A 15,287-nucleotide genomic window follows, 5' to 3' on the forward strand; every position below is an offset into this window, starting at 1 on the left:
TAGGAAAGTATCCTGCACTAAACTAGAAATCAATAATCTAGAGAATCTGGATAGTAAATACTAGATTCTCTTTCCTAAACCATATATACTAATACTTCTCTAAGATTCTAACTGATTTTGAGACTGATTTCCACACTCCCCCTCAAGCTGGGTTGTATATGTTATACATGCCCAACTTGTGACTCAATTCCTCAAAATTAGTTCTTGGTAGAGCTTTGGTGAGGATGTCTGCAATCTGAGATTTTGTTGGAGTGTAGATGAGGTTAACAATGTTCTTCTCAATCTTTTATGTGATGAAGTGTCGATCTATTTCAATGTGCTTTGTCCTGTTATGATGAACTGGATTCTTTGCTATGCTTATGGCTGCTTGATTATCACAATGCATCTGGATAGGTGTCAATGATTCCATGCCAAGTTCCTTAAGTAATCTTTGTATCCACATCCCTTCACAGATACCAAGAGCTAGAGCTCTCAGCTCAGATTCTGCACTGCTTCTAAATACCACATGTTGTTTCTTGCTTTTCCAAGTTACTAGATTTCCCTAAACATAGGAGCAATATCCAGAAGTAGATCTCCTATCTATAATATTTCCTGCCCAGTCTGCATCTGTGTAGATTTCAATATTTCTGTTGTCACATTTCTTGTATAGAAGGCCTCTACCAGGAGTCATTTTTAGGTACCTCAAGATTCTATTAACTGTTGCCATATGATCTTCTGTCGGGTTGTTCATGAATTGGCTTACAAAACTGACAGCAAAGCCAATATCAGGTCTGATATGTGAGGGATAGATGAGTCGACCCACAAGTCTTTGATATCTCCCCCTATCCACTGGTATACTATTATTTTCTGCTCCTATCTTCTTTGTTGAATCCATTGGAGTGTCTGCAGGTTTGCATCCAAGCATTCCTGTTTTTTTTAGTAGATCCAAAACATATTTTCGTTGAGAAACATATATACCTTTCCTTGACCGTGCCACTTCCATGCCAAGGAAGTATTTGAGATACCCAAGGTCTTTGATCTCAAATTCCTTGGCTAAAAGTTTCTTCAGTCTCACCAATTCTTCCTCATAATCCCCGGTTAAGATGATGTCATCCACATATACTATTAGGATTGCTATTTCCTTTTCTGGAGAGGTTTTTACAAACAGTGTGTTGTCTGTTTGGCATTGGGAATATCTATACTATGCTACTGTCTTTGTAAATCTATCAAACCATGCCCGAGGGGATTGCTTGAGTCCATATAGTGATTTTTTCAGTCTGCATACTCTGTTGACGTTGGAGGATGTTTCTAGTCCTGGAGGAATCTCCATGTATACTTCTTCTACCAAGTCTCCATTAAGGAAAGCATTTTTGATGTCTAGTTAATGTAATGGCCAGTCTTGGTTAGCTGCTAGGGACATAAGCACTCTGATTGTATTAAGTTTGGCCACTGGAGCAAATGTTTCTTGATAATCTATTCCATAGGACTGAGTAAACCCTTTTGCAACCAGACGAGCTTTTAACCTTTCAATACTTCCATCAGCCTTATGTTTGATAGTAAATACCCATTTACACCCAACTGGTTTCTTTCCAGGTGGAAGTTCAGAAATTTCCCAAGTTCTATTCTTGTTTAAGGCATTGATTTCATCACTCACTGCCTTTCTCTACCCTGAATCTTTGAGAGCTTCTTCAATAGACTTAGGAATCTGTACACTGTCAATGGCTGACACAAATGCATGATAGGTTGGTGATAACCCTTTATATGAAACAAATTTGCTGATGGGATGACTTGTGCATGATCTAACACCCTTTCTCAAAGCAATTGGAATATTTGAATCATCAATAACAGAGGCAGTATTCTCACAGTCAGAAGTTTCCATACCTGAGTATATTGGGGCAGAATCTGGACTTGGTTCTGAATCTTGGTCATGTGAGAGGTATTGTGTGCTCTATCTCCTTTCCAAGTTTTTTCCTTCTAGAATAGGTAAGAAGCTCATGATTTGTGATCTATTTTGGTGTAGGATGAATCTGGTCAGGAGATTGGATTGAGGCTGGTGGTGCTGGGATTGATTGGGTTAAGGCTGGAGGTGTAGTGTAAGGACTCAAATGACTTCGGACAAGACTCTGTTGGTTGTCTCCTGAGTTAATTACATGATCAGATTGTATATCCCAATTCTGATATTCTCTTATGGTTGCCTCATGAAGATCAGACTTCGGATAATATGCTTGATGTTCAAAAAATGTGACATCCATAGAAGTATAGACCTTTTTGAGAACAAGAGAATAACATTTATAACCCTTTTGGTGTGGAGAGTATCCTATAAAAATACACTTGAGAGAGGTAGGGTCTAATTTTCCTCTATGGTGTATATGAACAAACATTGAGCATCCAAATACTTTAGGGTCTAAGGAAGAGAGTAGTTTTGTGTGTGGAAAGGCTTGTAGAAGGACTTGGCTGAGAGTTCTGAAGTTTAGAACTCTAGAAGGCATTCTGTTGATGAGATAGGTTACTGTGAGAATAGCTTCTCCCCAGAATTGTTTTGGCACATGAGTAGATAGCATAAAGGGATCTAGCAACTTCCAACAGATGTCTATTCTTCCTTTCAGCCACTTCATTTTGTTGTGGAGTGTTAACACAAGAGCTTATATGGATAATGCCTTGACTTAGACAATAAGTATTAAGGCTAGAATTGAAATATTCTTTGGCATTATCAGTTTTTAGGATTTGGATTTTAGTCTGGAATTGGGTTTGTATCATGGTATGGAAGTTTTGGAAAATTTGGCTGACTTCAGATTTTTCTTTCATAAGGAATAACCAAGTCAATCTAGTGTGATCATCAACAAAGGAGACAAACCATCGAGTTCCAGTTATATTGTGCACTTGTGAGGGGCCCCATACATCACTATGAATCATTGCAAATGGATATGATGGTTTATATGAAATAGTGGGATAGCTACTACGAACATGTTTAGAGAGTTGACATATTTCACATTTGAAGGATTGTGAGCTTTTATTGGAAAAGAAGGATGGAAACAGCCTTTCAAGGTACATGAAGTTTGGATGACCAAGACGATAGTGCCATAACAGAACTTCACTATCTTTATTGACATGAAAATTTAAAGCTAACTGACCCTTGGATGATACATAGCTTCTGGTTTGAATTTGTCTTCTTAAAGGAATCTCACTTTTGAGTAGATAGAGCCCAGAACACATCTTAGCACTTCCAATCTTCTTCCTCGTATCCAAATCCTGAAATATACACAAATGAGGAAAGAATTTAGCAACATAATTCAGGTCACGAGTCAATTTGCTAATTGAGAGTAGGTTGCAGTCTAGGTTAGGAACATGGAGAATAGAGTTTAGGATCATGTCCCTTGAGAGTCTGCTCAAGCCTATTCCCTTAACTTGGGAGGAAGACCCATCAGCTATATGGACTGTAGAATTATTAGTGCACTGATTGTATTCATTAAGAAGAGTGGCATCTCCTGTCATATGGTCTGATGCTCCGGAGTCGATGATCCAAGGGCTTGAGTGTTTCTTACTAACAGTAAGGGCTGTTGAAAATTTACCTTTTTGTGCTAACAGTCCAGATCCAGAACCAGAGGCTGACATACTTGGTTGAGATAGTGAATTCTGACTGAAGAGTTTCTGTAAGATCTCAAGTTGTTCCTTGCTGAAAGGACTTGTTTCTGTTGGCAAAATGGTGTTCTTATCTCAGTTGTTGTCTGAGATAACATTGTTGGCACGTCTGTCTTTGTCATTTATTGATTTTGATGGTTTCCAATCAGCAGGTTTGCCATGAATCTTCCAGCAGTTTTCCTTGACATGTCCTGGTTTATTGCAGTGATCATACCAGGGTCTTCCTTTCCTCTGTCGATTGTCATAGTTGCTGTTTGAATAGCCTCGAGCAGCAAGGGCAGATCCTTCCATTATCTGAGCTGAGTTGTGAGGTTTCATCATTACTTTCTTTCTACTTTCTTCACGTCTAACCTCAGAGAATGCTTCTCTGAGATTTGGAAGAGGTTTGGTTCCCATTATTCTTCCTCTGACTTCATCAAGGTTCTTGTTGAGCCCAAGAAGAAATTTGAAAGTTCTTTTCTACTCAACAATTCTTCTATATAGGACTGTGTCTTCAGGGCAATTCCAGCTGTGAATTTCAAACATATCTAGGTGTTGCCAATGACGGCAGAGAGTGTTGAAGTATTGAGTAATAGAAAGTTCTCCTTGGCGTAGATCGTGTAACACTGCCTCAATCTCAAATAGTTCTGATGTATTTTCAGAACTTGAATATGTTTCTCTTGCTGCTTCCTAGATTTCCTTTGTTGTTCCATATAGGAGAAAATTTTCGCCAATTTCATTGGTCATTGAATTGATCAGCCATGACATTACCATATGATTTTCAGTCTTTCATGTTCGAAACATGGGATCATTCTTTTCTGGTATGATGATATCCCCTGTGAAGTAGTCATCTTTGCCCTTTCCACAAATAAACATCATGACTGATGATGACCATTGAAGATAATTATATCCATTGAGTTTGTGTCCTGTGATTTGGTGTGATGTGCCTTCAGTGCCTCCTAAAAGGCTACCATGAGAGGTTGTTCCTGGTTGTGAGGTCACCTCAGAGAGAGAGCTTGCTGCCATGCCTTAGAGAAGTAGATTAGGGTTCAAGAGTAGGCTCTGATACCATGAAGAATTTTGAGAGAAGTCTTTCTTTTTTTTTTAATCTTACCAACAGTATGTTTGTACAATAAATAGGGAAGAGAAGCTAACCTACTGACCCTCAAAACAAGAAATAAATACTAGATAGAAAAGTATCCTGCACTAAACTAGAAAGCAATAATCTAGAGAATCTGGATAGTTAATACCAGATTCTCTTTCCTAAACCATATATACTAATACTTCTCTAAGATTCTAACTGATTTTGAGACTGATTTTCATAATAATGAAGCTTGATATGGTAATATTACCAAATTAGGGAATAATTATTGACAGGAGACGTTTTCTCCTTGTGATTCTCCCACCCCCAAATATCATTCCTATATATTCAGTAATTACACCAGCATAACTATTGCCATGTTCAGTTTAGAAAACACTTAAGTTATGGGATCATGTTTATATAATACATTGATGTGTATAAAAAAGAAAACGATGCCTTTTCCAAACTGTCTTTGATCTACAAAAGCTATTCTTAGTATACCACTGATGTTTATGTATAGTCTTGGTTGACACTTAAGTTGGTTCGATACACACACACACACAAACACACTAGTATGGATTATGAAGAAGGAAGAACGGTTAGTATAAGAAGGCGGGAAGATAGTAACAGAAGGCTTTGTTAGTAATAACTCCTAAAGCCGGAAAACATTGACAAACTCTCATTTCTCCTAATCATACGCAGTTTTTTCTTCTCTGAAAAAATGCCACTCATTGTTAGCTGTCTTTTCTTCAAATATAGCCTCTCTCTCTTAAAAAAATAATAATAATTCAAAAACAACAAAAAAAGGAAAAGACTCCCCTTTTCTTCCTTCTTGTACCTAGAAGGAAGGCCAGAATCCCGTTGTTCATGTCTGACTTCTGAAACGTCATTCATAACCATCCTCTTGAATCTAGATAGCTTCAAGCATAACAAAGAGACAAAACCCACATTACTCTTTTTTTTTTTGCCTGCTTCATTATTGTTTTATGTTTTGGTGTAGGAGAATGTACCATAGTCTTTTAGGGTTCTTGATTGTCTCTCTTGTAATCCTCGCCACCTTGGTCCATTCGAAGACTGATTCTGAAGATGGTATGCACACTCCATTTACACATGCACTGCAAAGTTTATTGATTTTGCTTTACATTTTGTTTTGATTCTCGAATGAGGTAATGGTGTTTAGGAACACGTAATTATCTGTAATGTTTCAAGGTTCCACACACACACATGTTGGTTATCAAGGTGAAATTTCTGTACATGTTTAATCTCAGGAGAGAATGAAATTTGATTTATATAAGGGAGATCTATGATCTTTATTGCCTTTAATAATACTATATTTGTTTGTTGTTTAATCTATGGGTAATAAAAGCCAGTCTCTTTAAATGCAATTAACTTTTGATGGGATGTTCTTGGTTTTCATGGATTGGACCCATCAAGGGATGTTTTCAACTATTTGTTCATGTATATGTAGATAAACTCATTCAAGAAGAAAATAACTATGGTGAAAAGTTCAGTGCAATTACAACGGGGTTACTGAAAAGTGCTTGTTTTAACTACAAATTTGCAACAAAAAATGGATACTAATAGGCTTAACAACTGCAAATATTCAAAGACAGTATTGAAACTCAGAACCCTTCTTTTATGATCTTCAGTTACATAATCATAATTTTCTTAAGAATCTATTAAATTTGCATTTCAGTATTCTGATGTTTCCCGTATTGTGATTGCTGATTTCAGTTTCGGCTTTGAATGTGATGTTTACGAGCTTAAACTCTCCTTCAAAACTGAGTGGATGGCAATCAAGTGGTGGGGACCCTTGTAGAGACTCTTGGGAAGGAATCCAGTGCTCAGGCTCATCTGTGACTCAAATGTAGTTAGATTTGCTTGTCAAAATATATCTGGTGAAGAGATTTTACATTTCACATATTTAGCAGAAATAACCCTGAATTATCTGAATGCTCTTGCAGAAAATTATCTGGACTTGGACTTACTGGATCACTGGGTTATCAGCTATCAAACTTGAAATCTGTCACCTACTTGTAATGCCCAGTTTCTAAATCATAGCACTTTTTTTTACACTAGCTTTTTTTCTGATGAAGGAACAAAACCTCAAGACTTTTGGTATTTCTTTGTCATAGTACAGTGATGTGAGCAAGAACAACCTCAAGAATGATATACCATACCAGCTTCCTCCTAATGCAGCTACCTTGTAAGCCTACTGACATTTTCTTCATCTGGAACACGACTAAACAAGTTATTATATGTAGAGATTGTTCTTTACCCAAGCTCACTTTTTTTTTACTGGACTGATTCATGAATTTAAGTGTGTTCGATACTAATCTTGCAAGCTTAACGTGCAGAGATCTTTCTAATAATGGCTTCACTGGCAGTGTGCCCTACTCAATTTCACAAATGACTAAACTTCAAAACCTGTAAGCATACTTGGTTCTTTTGTTACAAAACCTTCCATTTGTTCTGAATACTCATTTTTAATTTTGATGCTTCCTCCAGAAATCTTAATCAAAATAAATTAAATGGACAGTTGAGTGATATGTTTCAGAAACTCTCTAAACTTAAAACACTGTAAGTATTACTAACTGGAATGATCAAAAGGTTCTTAAAGTCTTCTGTTTGTTACAATAAAAGTTATGGTTCACTCATGGAGATGACTTACAGGGATCTATCCCACAACTCGATCTCAGGGAATCTGCCTCAGAGTTTTTCTGCACTTTCAAGCCTCAGCACATTGTAAGAAGTGATAATAAAAATTTATTTAGGTCCTCTTCGTTTATTGCAGTGATTGTTTATGTCTTTGTACAGGCATTTGCAAGACAATGAATTCACTGGTACCATAGATGTCCTTGCCAGACTTCCCCTTAAAGATTTGTATGTAACATTCTGAGTACTTCAATTGAACAACTATTGTTTTTCAGTTTAGGTCAGAAATATTGATGTCTAAAATTCTAAAGTCCGATGATTCATTGATAAGAATGATGGTTTCAAACTTTAATACAGTAGTTAATGTTAGTGAAAAGTAAAGAACTCACAACATGAATCCACTGTTCCACTGGCAGGAATATTAAAGACAATGAGTTCACTGGTTGGGTCCCTGACTCGCTGAATGGCATTGATAATCTGGAGTAAGCATACCCTAAATTTGCCTCTCTCTTTTTTTGAGGATGTAGGTTGTAAGATATTGCTTCTCTGACTTCGTGATTTTATTTTCTGAAGAACGGGCGGGAATGCGTGGTCATCTGGTCCAGCTCCTCGTGGTAAATCTAGTTCAGCCCATGGCAAGGGAAGTGGGAAAGGTGGCATGAATGGACTTGCTATAGCGTTAATAGTTTTGGCTTCACTGGTTGTAGTTGGACTCCTCATTATACTACTGTCAAAAAGAAGGTCTTCTCCATCTTCAAATTTTCTTGAGGAAGATAATGGTAGCTGGCATAGAGCATTTACTCCCCTTTCATCACATGAACTATCCAATGACACCCGTGCTGCCATAAAGAAAGAGTTTAAAGGTAGTTGATTGACTTCAGCATAATTTTATGTAGAGAACTTTGCTAAATCTTTGTTATAAATATTTTACTTTGTGTTCGCACCTTTATGTCGCTTTTTAATGCTGTCCTGTTTCAATACTGTGCACGCTGATGGACATTGTTGGTGTGGACTTAACAATATGATTTACTGGTGACAGAAATTGAACCAATCAATTCCTCTGGTTCGATTGATATAAAGAATCTGCAAAAAGCTCCTTCCGTGGGTTACAAGCCTCCACCTTCTGATTTTTCCGAGTCTATAAGTGACAACGAGTTTGCCATCCGTCTAAATGCTGGAAGAAACACCTCTGTTCGTTCCATAGCTTTTTCCTTGACAGATTTGCAGACTGCTACTGGCAATTTTGCATCGGGCCGGCTTATTGGTGAGGGATCCCTCGGTCCTGTTTACAGGGCCAAATATCCTGATGGGAAGGTATGATTAGTCATTTCATATTTTCCTTTCCATTTATTTTCTGGCACTACCTAATACTTGATCCCTAGTTTGTTGTCGAATTTGGCACCTCATATATTTTATGTGCTTGATTGTTACTGGATTGTAACTGAAAACACAATTTGCAATGAATAGTTGGATTTTGCGTTCCTGCAACATAATTTATTTTTTGCTTATCAGGTTTTAGCTGTCAAGAAGATTGATTCATCACTTTTTCAAGGCGCAAAGCAAGAGTTTTCAGAAATTGCTACAAGCATCTCAAAAGTTCACCATCAGAACATTGCTGAGCTTGTTGGTTATTGTTCAGAACAAGGGCACAGCATGTTGATATACGAGTATTTCAGGAATGGCTCACTTCATGAATTCCTGCATGTGTCAGATGACTACAGTAAACCACTAACTTGGAATACCAGAGTTAGAATAGCTTTGGGCACGGCACGTGCTGTCGAGTAAGTCAATATAAGCACATGCTCATGCAAATCTATTAGCCTGGTGGCTAAATGCTTAAATTGTAGAGCAAGAATGCAGATGAACGCCCTCCTGCAGAATGATTCCCCGTAGCTGTTTCCTTTTTCTCTAATAAAATATCGATTCTTTGGGCAGGTACCTCCATGAAGTTTGTTCTCCATCCTTCATCCACAAGAACATCAAGTCATCTAACATTTTGCTTGACCTTGAGCTCAATCCATGTCTTTGCGACTATGGGCTGGCAAACTTCCATCATGTTAGTATTTCTTGGGACATACAAGATCTCCTTACTGCTAGCATAGTCTGGAAATGCGATGCCTGTTGTTTTCACAGCTTTTAGTATTGACATGTGAATTTTAATTATGGTTTTTCTCTTTTTCACAGCGGACAAGCCAAAACCTTGGTGCAGGATACAATGCTCCAGAGTGCACTAAGCCTTCAGCTTATACAATGAAGAGTGATGTTTACAGTTTTGGAGTGGTGATGCTGGAGTTATTGACTGGTAGACAGCCTTTTGACAGGTATGGTTACACTGCTGCTGCAATCTTTTTACTCAACGTTTGCTAGTGCATGGTGATAGCCAATGTAATCTCCATATCATAACTAATTAAGTTGCCATATTCCCTTGCTTCTTTGCAGTTCAAAGCCGAAATCAGAACAATGTCTGGTTCGTTGGGCCACCCCTCAACTACATGACATTGATGCGTTGGACAAAATGGTAGACCCTGCATTGCGCGGGCTATACCCTCCAAAGTCTGTTTCTCGATTTGCTGATATCATTTCCCTCTGTGCACAGGTAAGAACCATCGGGAAAATGTTGGTGCAGGGTAGTGTTTGTGCTTTACTGTCTTCAAGCTTGGTGATCTCTTCAAACAGAAGTAATATTTTGCATTGCATTCTTTGTATTATTAGGTGGAGCCTGAATTCCGGCCGCCTATGTCAGAGATAGTGCAAGCATTGGTGCGATTATTTCAGTGATCGAGTATGAACATAAGAGACGATATTGCAGTTTCTAATCAGATGGAGGATTCTGATTACTAGTGCTAGCTGTATTCTTTAAAGTTTGATATAGAACAAAGTCATTTCTTTTTGTTTGGTTCTCCCTCTTGTACATGTCTGCTAGTAGCCTTGGTTACAGAGGACTCTTGGAGATTTTCTTTGCTTTTTTAACAACTTCAAAGGGTTTTCTTTCTTTCTTCTTCTTCTTCTTCTGCATGAAAGATTTTATGGAGAAATTCAACTTCCTGAGTGAGGTAGTCTGCGTATCGCTTGTCATTCCCACACAACCAAAATTCTACTCTCGTCCGGACTGGCCCAAAAGAAATCTCCAAGCCCTTAGACAAGATAAGTTATGGCTCAGGGCTTTTGTTTTTGTTTTTTTTTTTTTTTTTTGACATGGCTTAAACCAAAGAATGATGGATCAAACCCTTCTTCCACGTCGAGCTGGTGAGTTCAGATAAATTTTTCTGAAAACTTGAAACTTTAAATTTTGACTGGCAATATAAAAACCCTATGAGCAGCTGTCATTATTGCTTCCTTTGATTAATAAACTATACAGAGCATGGTGTTACAGTAACGTTGATTGACTTAAAACATACAGCAAAGTCCTGATTTCTTCATTGCTTTGTTGTTTAAAGCTTGCAAGTTTGAACAATCCCTTGAGAATTTAGTGAGATGAAGCGCTCAACAACCAACAACACTTGATCTCTTCCTAGCTACCAATCTTAATCTGTCCATCGGTATCGTGAAGTATGAACGTAAATAAAGTTGTTAAGTCAGAATCTACCAAGAAATTGAGAGAGGGGGGGAGTGGCCTGTCTCTGTCTTTCTTTCCTTTCGGGTTTGCTTTTGCAATTTTCATGTACCAAAAGTTAGCTTAGAGCCAACTGAAACACGTTACCGACAAATACCATATGCGATTAATCAGTGGTCAATCAACTCAGCCCGTTTGAACTCAGACTTGGTAAGATTGATGACTCCTAACGTGGGAATTTTGTGTCAGCTTCAACTATTATATGTGTGAATCACGAGGCATCACCACTTGTTAAAACACTAGTCAAGTGGCCTGTCAGATCGGTTTTCGTTTAAAATGTTTTTTTTTTAGTGTCATTTAAAATGACCAAAACCTTTTTAATTCAAGTTTTTAATTAAATAATATAAGAGTTGATCTGATTTAAATTGATTAATTTTATAAATTTTAAAATTATATAAATAACTGATAAACTCATGACTTGACTTTTAAAAAAACTTTATAATGATGATTTTTAAAAAAATATATCGAAACAATAATAGAATGGATCAACCTTAATCTTCCTGCGACCAAGGTCATGGACTCTATTAAGTTTAATAACCTGTTTTATGAACTTTTTTTATTTAGTTATATAATAAAAATAGATGCTCTTAAAATTGCACACCAACCCTAAAATAGATATTAATTTGAGATTGCGATAACCTTATAGAAAACAAAAAAAAAAAATCATTCAGTGTATTTCCTAACCAATCCAATATTGAAGGATAAAATAAAAAAAATAATAATTTAAAAAACTAAAGGACCAAAAACAAAAAAGCTTATCTGGTTGGTGGTTAAACCCGTCAAACTTGTGAATTGGATAACCTGAGCTAACACGCCAAACCTGTGAACCAGGTTATAAACTCCACTAGGATTATAATTTTTTTTTTGAAACTATTTTTTATTTAATTATATGATAACAAAAATAAACGATTGCAAAATCGAACACCAACCCAATATTGTCTAGACTTATTTTGTCAAGGTTCGCGTGATTGAGCTATTTATTTATTTTATTTTTTTGCAACTGGGGCGGATGACATGTTGTCCGCCCCAATTTTTTTTGAAAAAAAACAACCAGACAACGCGTCGTCTGCTAAGGCAAACGAAGTGTCGTCTATTGAGGCAAACAAATTGTTGTTTGATTTGCCTAGATTCCGACCATTATGGTGGTTAAAAAATCAAAGCTTAAGTATTTTTTACCAAAAAACTTGTTTTTCAACTTAATTTGATCCAAAACAATGTAGGAACCATGATAAAGTATCTATGACCTCAAAAAACCGCCCTAAAAACCAAAATCAACTTAAGTTCAAATCTGTTTTTTCATGAATTTTAAAGGAAAAAAACCTAATATGAATTTTCCTCATCAAATGGAACCATTTGGCACAAATTTCATTCGTTTTGATAGCTTAAATCAGTTTCAATGATATTTTTATATCTCTATCGCAGGAATTTGATGACCACTCTCTCCTCTCTCAACCATGGATTAAAAAATAATAAAAATAAATTTTTGAACCAAAATTGAATTGAAAAATATTAAGGTACTAAAATTATATAATTTGTATGATTTTTAAAGTTAAAGGACCAAAGTGTGTATTTTTATAAAACTTATGGCATGCCATTTATATTTGATGTCTTTTTCATTTTGATTCTTTTTTTTTCAATCGCACCTTTTCATAAGAAATCAAGATCAATTGATCTTCAATTTATGACTAAATCACTAAAAAAGGGTTTGAGAATCAAATTGAAAAAATCTAAAATTTTCATAGCATCCACAATAATACATGAGAGGACGAACAATAAAACCTTATACAATAACAAAACAAAAAAAAAAAAAACATGCCTTTTAAAGTAATACTTAATGTTAATAATAATGGTGTGGAGGTAGCGCCGAAGTCAAAAAGATATTGGTGATAAAATTATGGAGTAACATATATAGGAAGGATGGGAGTAGGCAAATTTCATCATGTTATATGAGTATTCAATGGTGTTTATTGGTTAATATATGTTAGGGCAAAAGACAACAAGCGAAATGAAGATAGGATATGAGAGGTAGGATTTCGATTAAGTTAGTTTTATCTTAATTGGAGAAATTAAGATTATAAATCAAAACTAATGTGCCTCCGGCCGTACGTTGGCAAAAGGCCACTAAGTTACACTTCATCACCTACCTACCTACCTAGGTTTGACTAGTTTGATCTTCATTTTAATCATTTTGTTTGAGGTTTAGGGTTTGGCAGTTTGCCATGGATACAAGAAGGTTGGCATGGACGGGATATTCTGACAAGTCCCTATTAATATGAATATTGATTTTTGAGGGGCAAATATATATAGGACAAAAAGCAAGCATTTTTTGTTGTGTATATACACACATATAGCCCACTGATCATCCTTTCATGCATGGAACGTGGATATTTAATTGCTGTGTATGATCTCTAGCTGCTCACATTTTAAATATTTAGTACTGTAAATTAATCTCAATAACCAGTTCCATCGAGTTTAAATTAATTAATATATATATATATCGATCCTTAATTACAGGTGATCGATGTGATCACGTAAGAATTAAAACCAGGGATGGATTCAAGGAGGTGCAGTAATGGAGGGCTAGCTCCATATATCAAGGCTTTTGGTTGATTTTAAAGATATATATTTTGCATGTCGGCCTAATGTATTTTAAAAAACTTAAATAAATCCTCTTCCAAATCCAAATCCTAATATATATATATATATATATATATATATATATATATATATATATATATATATAAGGGTGCATTATACTCTTGAATCCACCCGCCCTAGCTAGCTACGTGTCCAAAAATACCCTAGCTAGCTAATTAATTATGGCTTGTAGCTCAGTGGTCTTGGCAGGCTTTGCCCTGCCTGAGTGCCCTGGTTCGAGCCCTCGTATGTACCAGCACATGAGGGTTTAACTGCTGTGGTCAATTCATGTGACTTGTTCTGCCCCCGTCCCGGGTTCGACCCTTTATGTGTACGTCTGTCACCCCCGCGGTGCCTTACCTGCTCCTGGGCTTGCAGGATGTCCAGCGGGCCGTGGGGAATAGTCGTGGTGTGCGTAAGCTAGCCCGGACACCCCACGTAAATCAAAAAAAAAAAATTATATCAATATATATAAACAAAATTAATGAACTTTGAACAAGAGTACCTTTACATGCATAAACTTCAATGGCAAAACACATATATAAGATTTGACTCATTCTGGCTGCTACGTGGTGAGATGATGCTGAAGTTGACTTTAATTATCTCTGTCCATTAATCCTAATTTGTTGCATTCCAATTAAATAATAATAATAATAATAATAATAAGAAGAAGAAGGTGGTGGTGGTTATGGTGGATGATGTTTCAAAATTGAATATTTTTTTAATAAATAAATATTTTGAATATTTAAATAATACATACATTTCATATCAATATTTTTTTTAGAGCTTAAGAAGTAGATGATTGGTGGTGAAAGATCCAACACCTGCAAAACAATTTTTTTTAATTGGGTTTAGAGATTCTCAGATAATAAAATCTATTTATGCTAGCGTGTAGCTGATTAACCTAAGGATGTTGGGTCTGACAGCTTACCAAATTCATGTGTACTTAAACTTAACGTTTAACTAAATCCAAAGATGTTAGACCTAGAAATAAGCTAAATTCATGTTTAAAAATATATATAGGGTTAGTACTTTATCTTTTATCCATTTAAATATAAACTTAGACTAAAAATTAAGATCTTAAAATATATTGATGGTGATGATGTTGATTATACGAAGAAGACTACAAAGTTTAAGATGGAAGATATATATTAATTAGTTTTACAATTTTATTCGGCGATAGTGATGTTGATTAATTATATGAACATTTCCCGCAGACAATTTTGTTTTTTTATTTTAAAAAAATTTTCAAGTAGCAATAATTTATTAATAAAGAGTTATTAATTTATGATTCATCTTTCTTTAGCTATCCATGTTTTATGCTGTCTGCTGGCCCTCCTAAATTCCTTCCCTTTTGCTAGGTGAAGTTCCGATCCATTAATTTCTTGCTTAGAGAAGTCATGCATTTTTTATGACCAGGAATTTGGGTCATCAACTTTTTAAGTATAGATAAGATAAATCCTTAACATACTATGGAATTCTTTGCAGAAATTGATCTGCGACCTCTGGTTAGTGTCTCAAAACCAAGTTCTTATCTTATTTTTCTAGTCATGTATAATTATAAACAGATTAATATATTTTTTAATTAATTGTTTTGAAGATTTCTATTATAGCTAAGTGATTAACACATGGAAGTAATGTAAGATCGCGAGTTCAAGACTTGTGTTTTATTTTCTCAACTAACAAAAACACAAGGTTAATATA

The 15,287-nt window shown here is 35.9% G+C and overlaps 1 protein-coding gene across 1 annotated transcript; it reads left to right on the forward strand.

The window, feature by feature from the left end:
* Positions 1 to 8: 8 nt before the first annotated feature.
* Positions 9 to 10,381, forward strand: LOC133673397 (protein STRUBBELIG-RECEPTOR FAMILY 5). Its single transcript, XM_062094169.1, has 17 exons — positions 9 to 1,915; positions 2,000 to 5,767; positions 6,413 to 6,545; positions 6,643 to 6,714; positions 6,819 to 6,884; positions 7,036 to 7,107; positions 7,187 to 7,258; positions 7,352 to 7,423; positions 7,496 to 7,561; positions 7,750 to 7,815; positions 7,907 to 8,196; positions 8,373 to 8,647; positions 8,846 to 9,114; positions 9,269 to 9,389; positions 9,518 to 9,654; positions 9,773 to 9,929; positions 10,046 to 10,381. Exons 2-17 carry the CDS (start codon positions 5,665 to 5,667, stop codon positions 10,109 to 10,111), a joined length of 2,037 nt encoding a protein of 678 aa, XP_061950153.1. The 5' UTR covers positions 9 to 1,915; positions 2,000 to 5,664; the 3' UTR covers positions 10,112 to 10,381.
* The last annotated feature ends 4,906 nt before the right edge of the window (positions 10,382 to 15,287 follow it).

The sequence above is a fragment of the Populus nigra genome, chromosome 14 (genome assembly GCF_951802175.1).
Source record: "Populus nigra chromosome 14, ddPopNigr1.1, whole genome shotgun sequence".
NCBI lineage: Eukaryota > Viridiplantae > Streptophyta > Magnoliopsida > Malpighiales > Salicaceae > Populus > Populus nigra.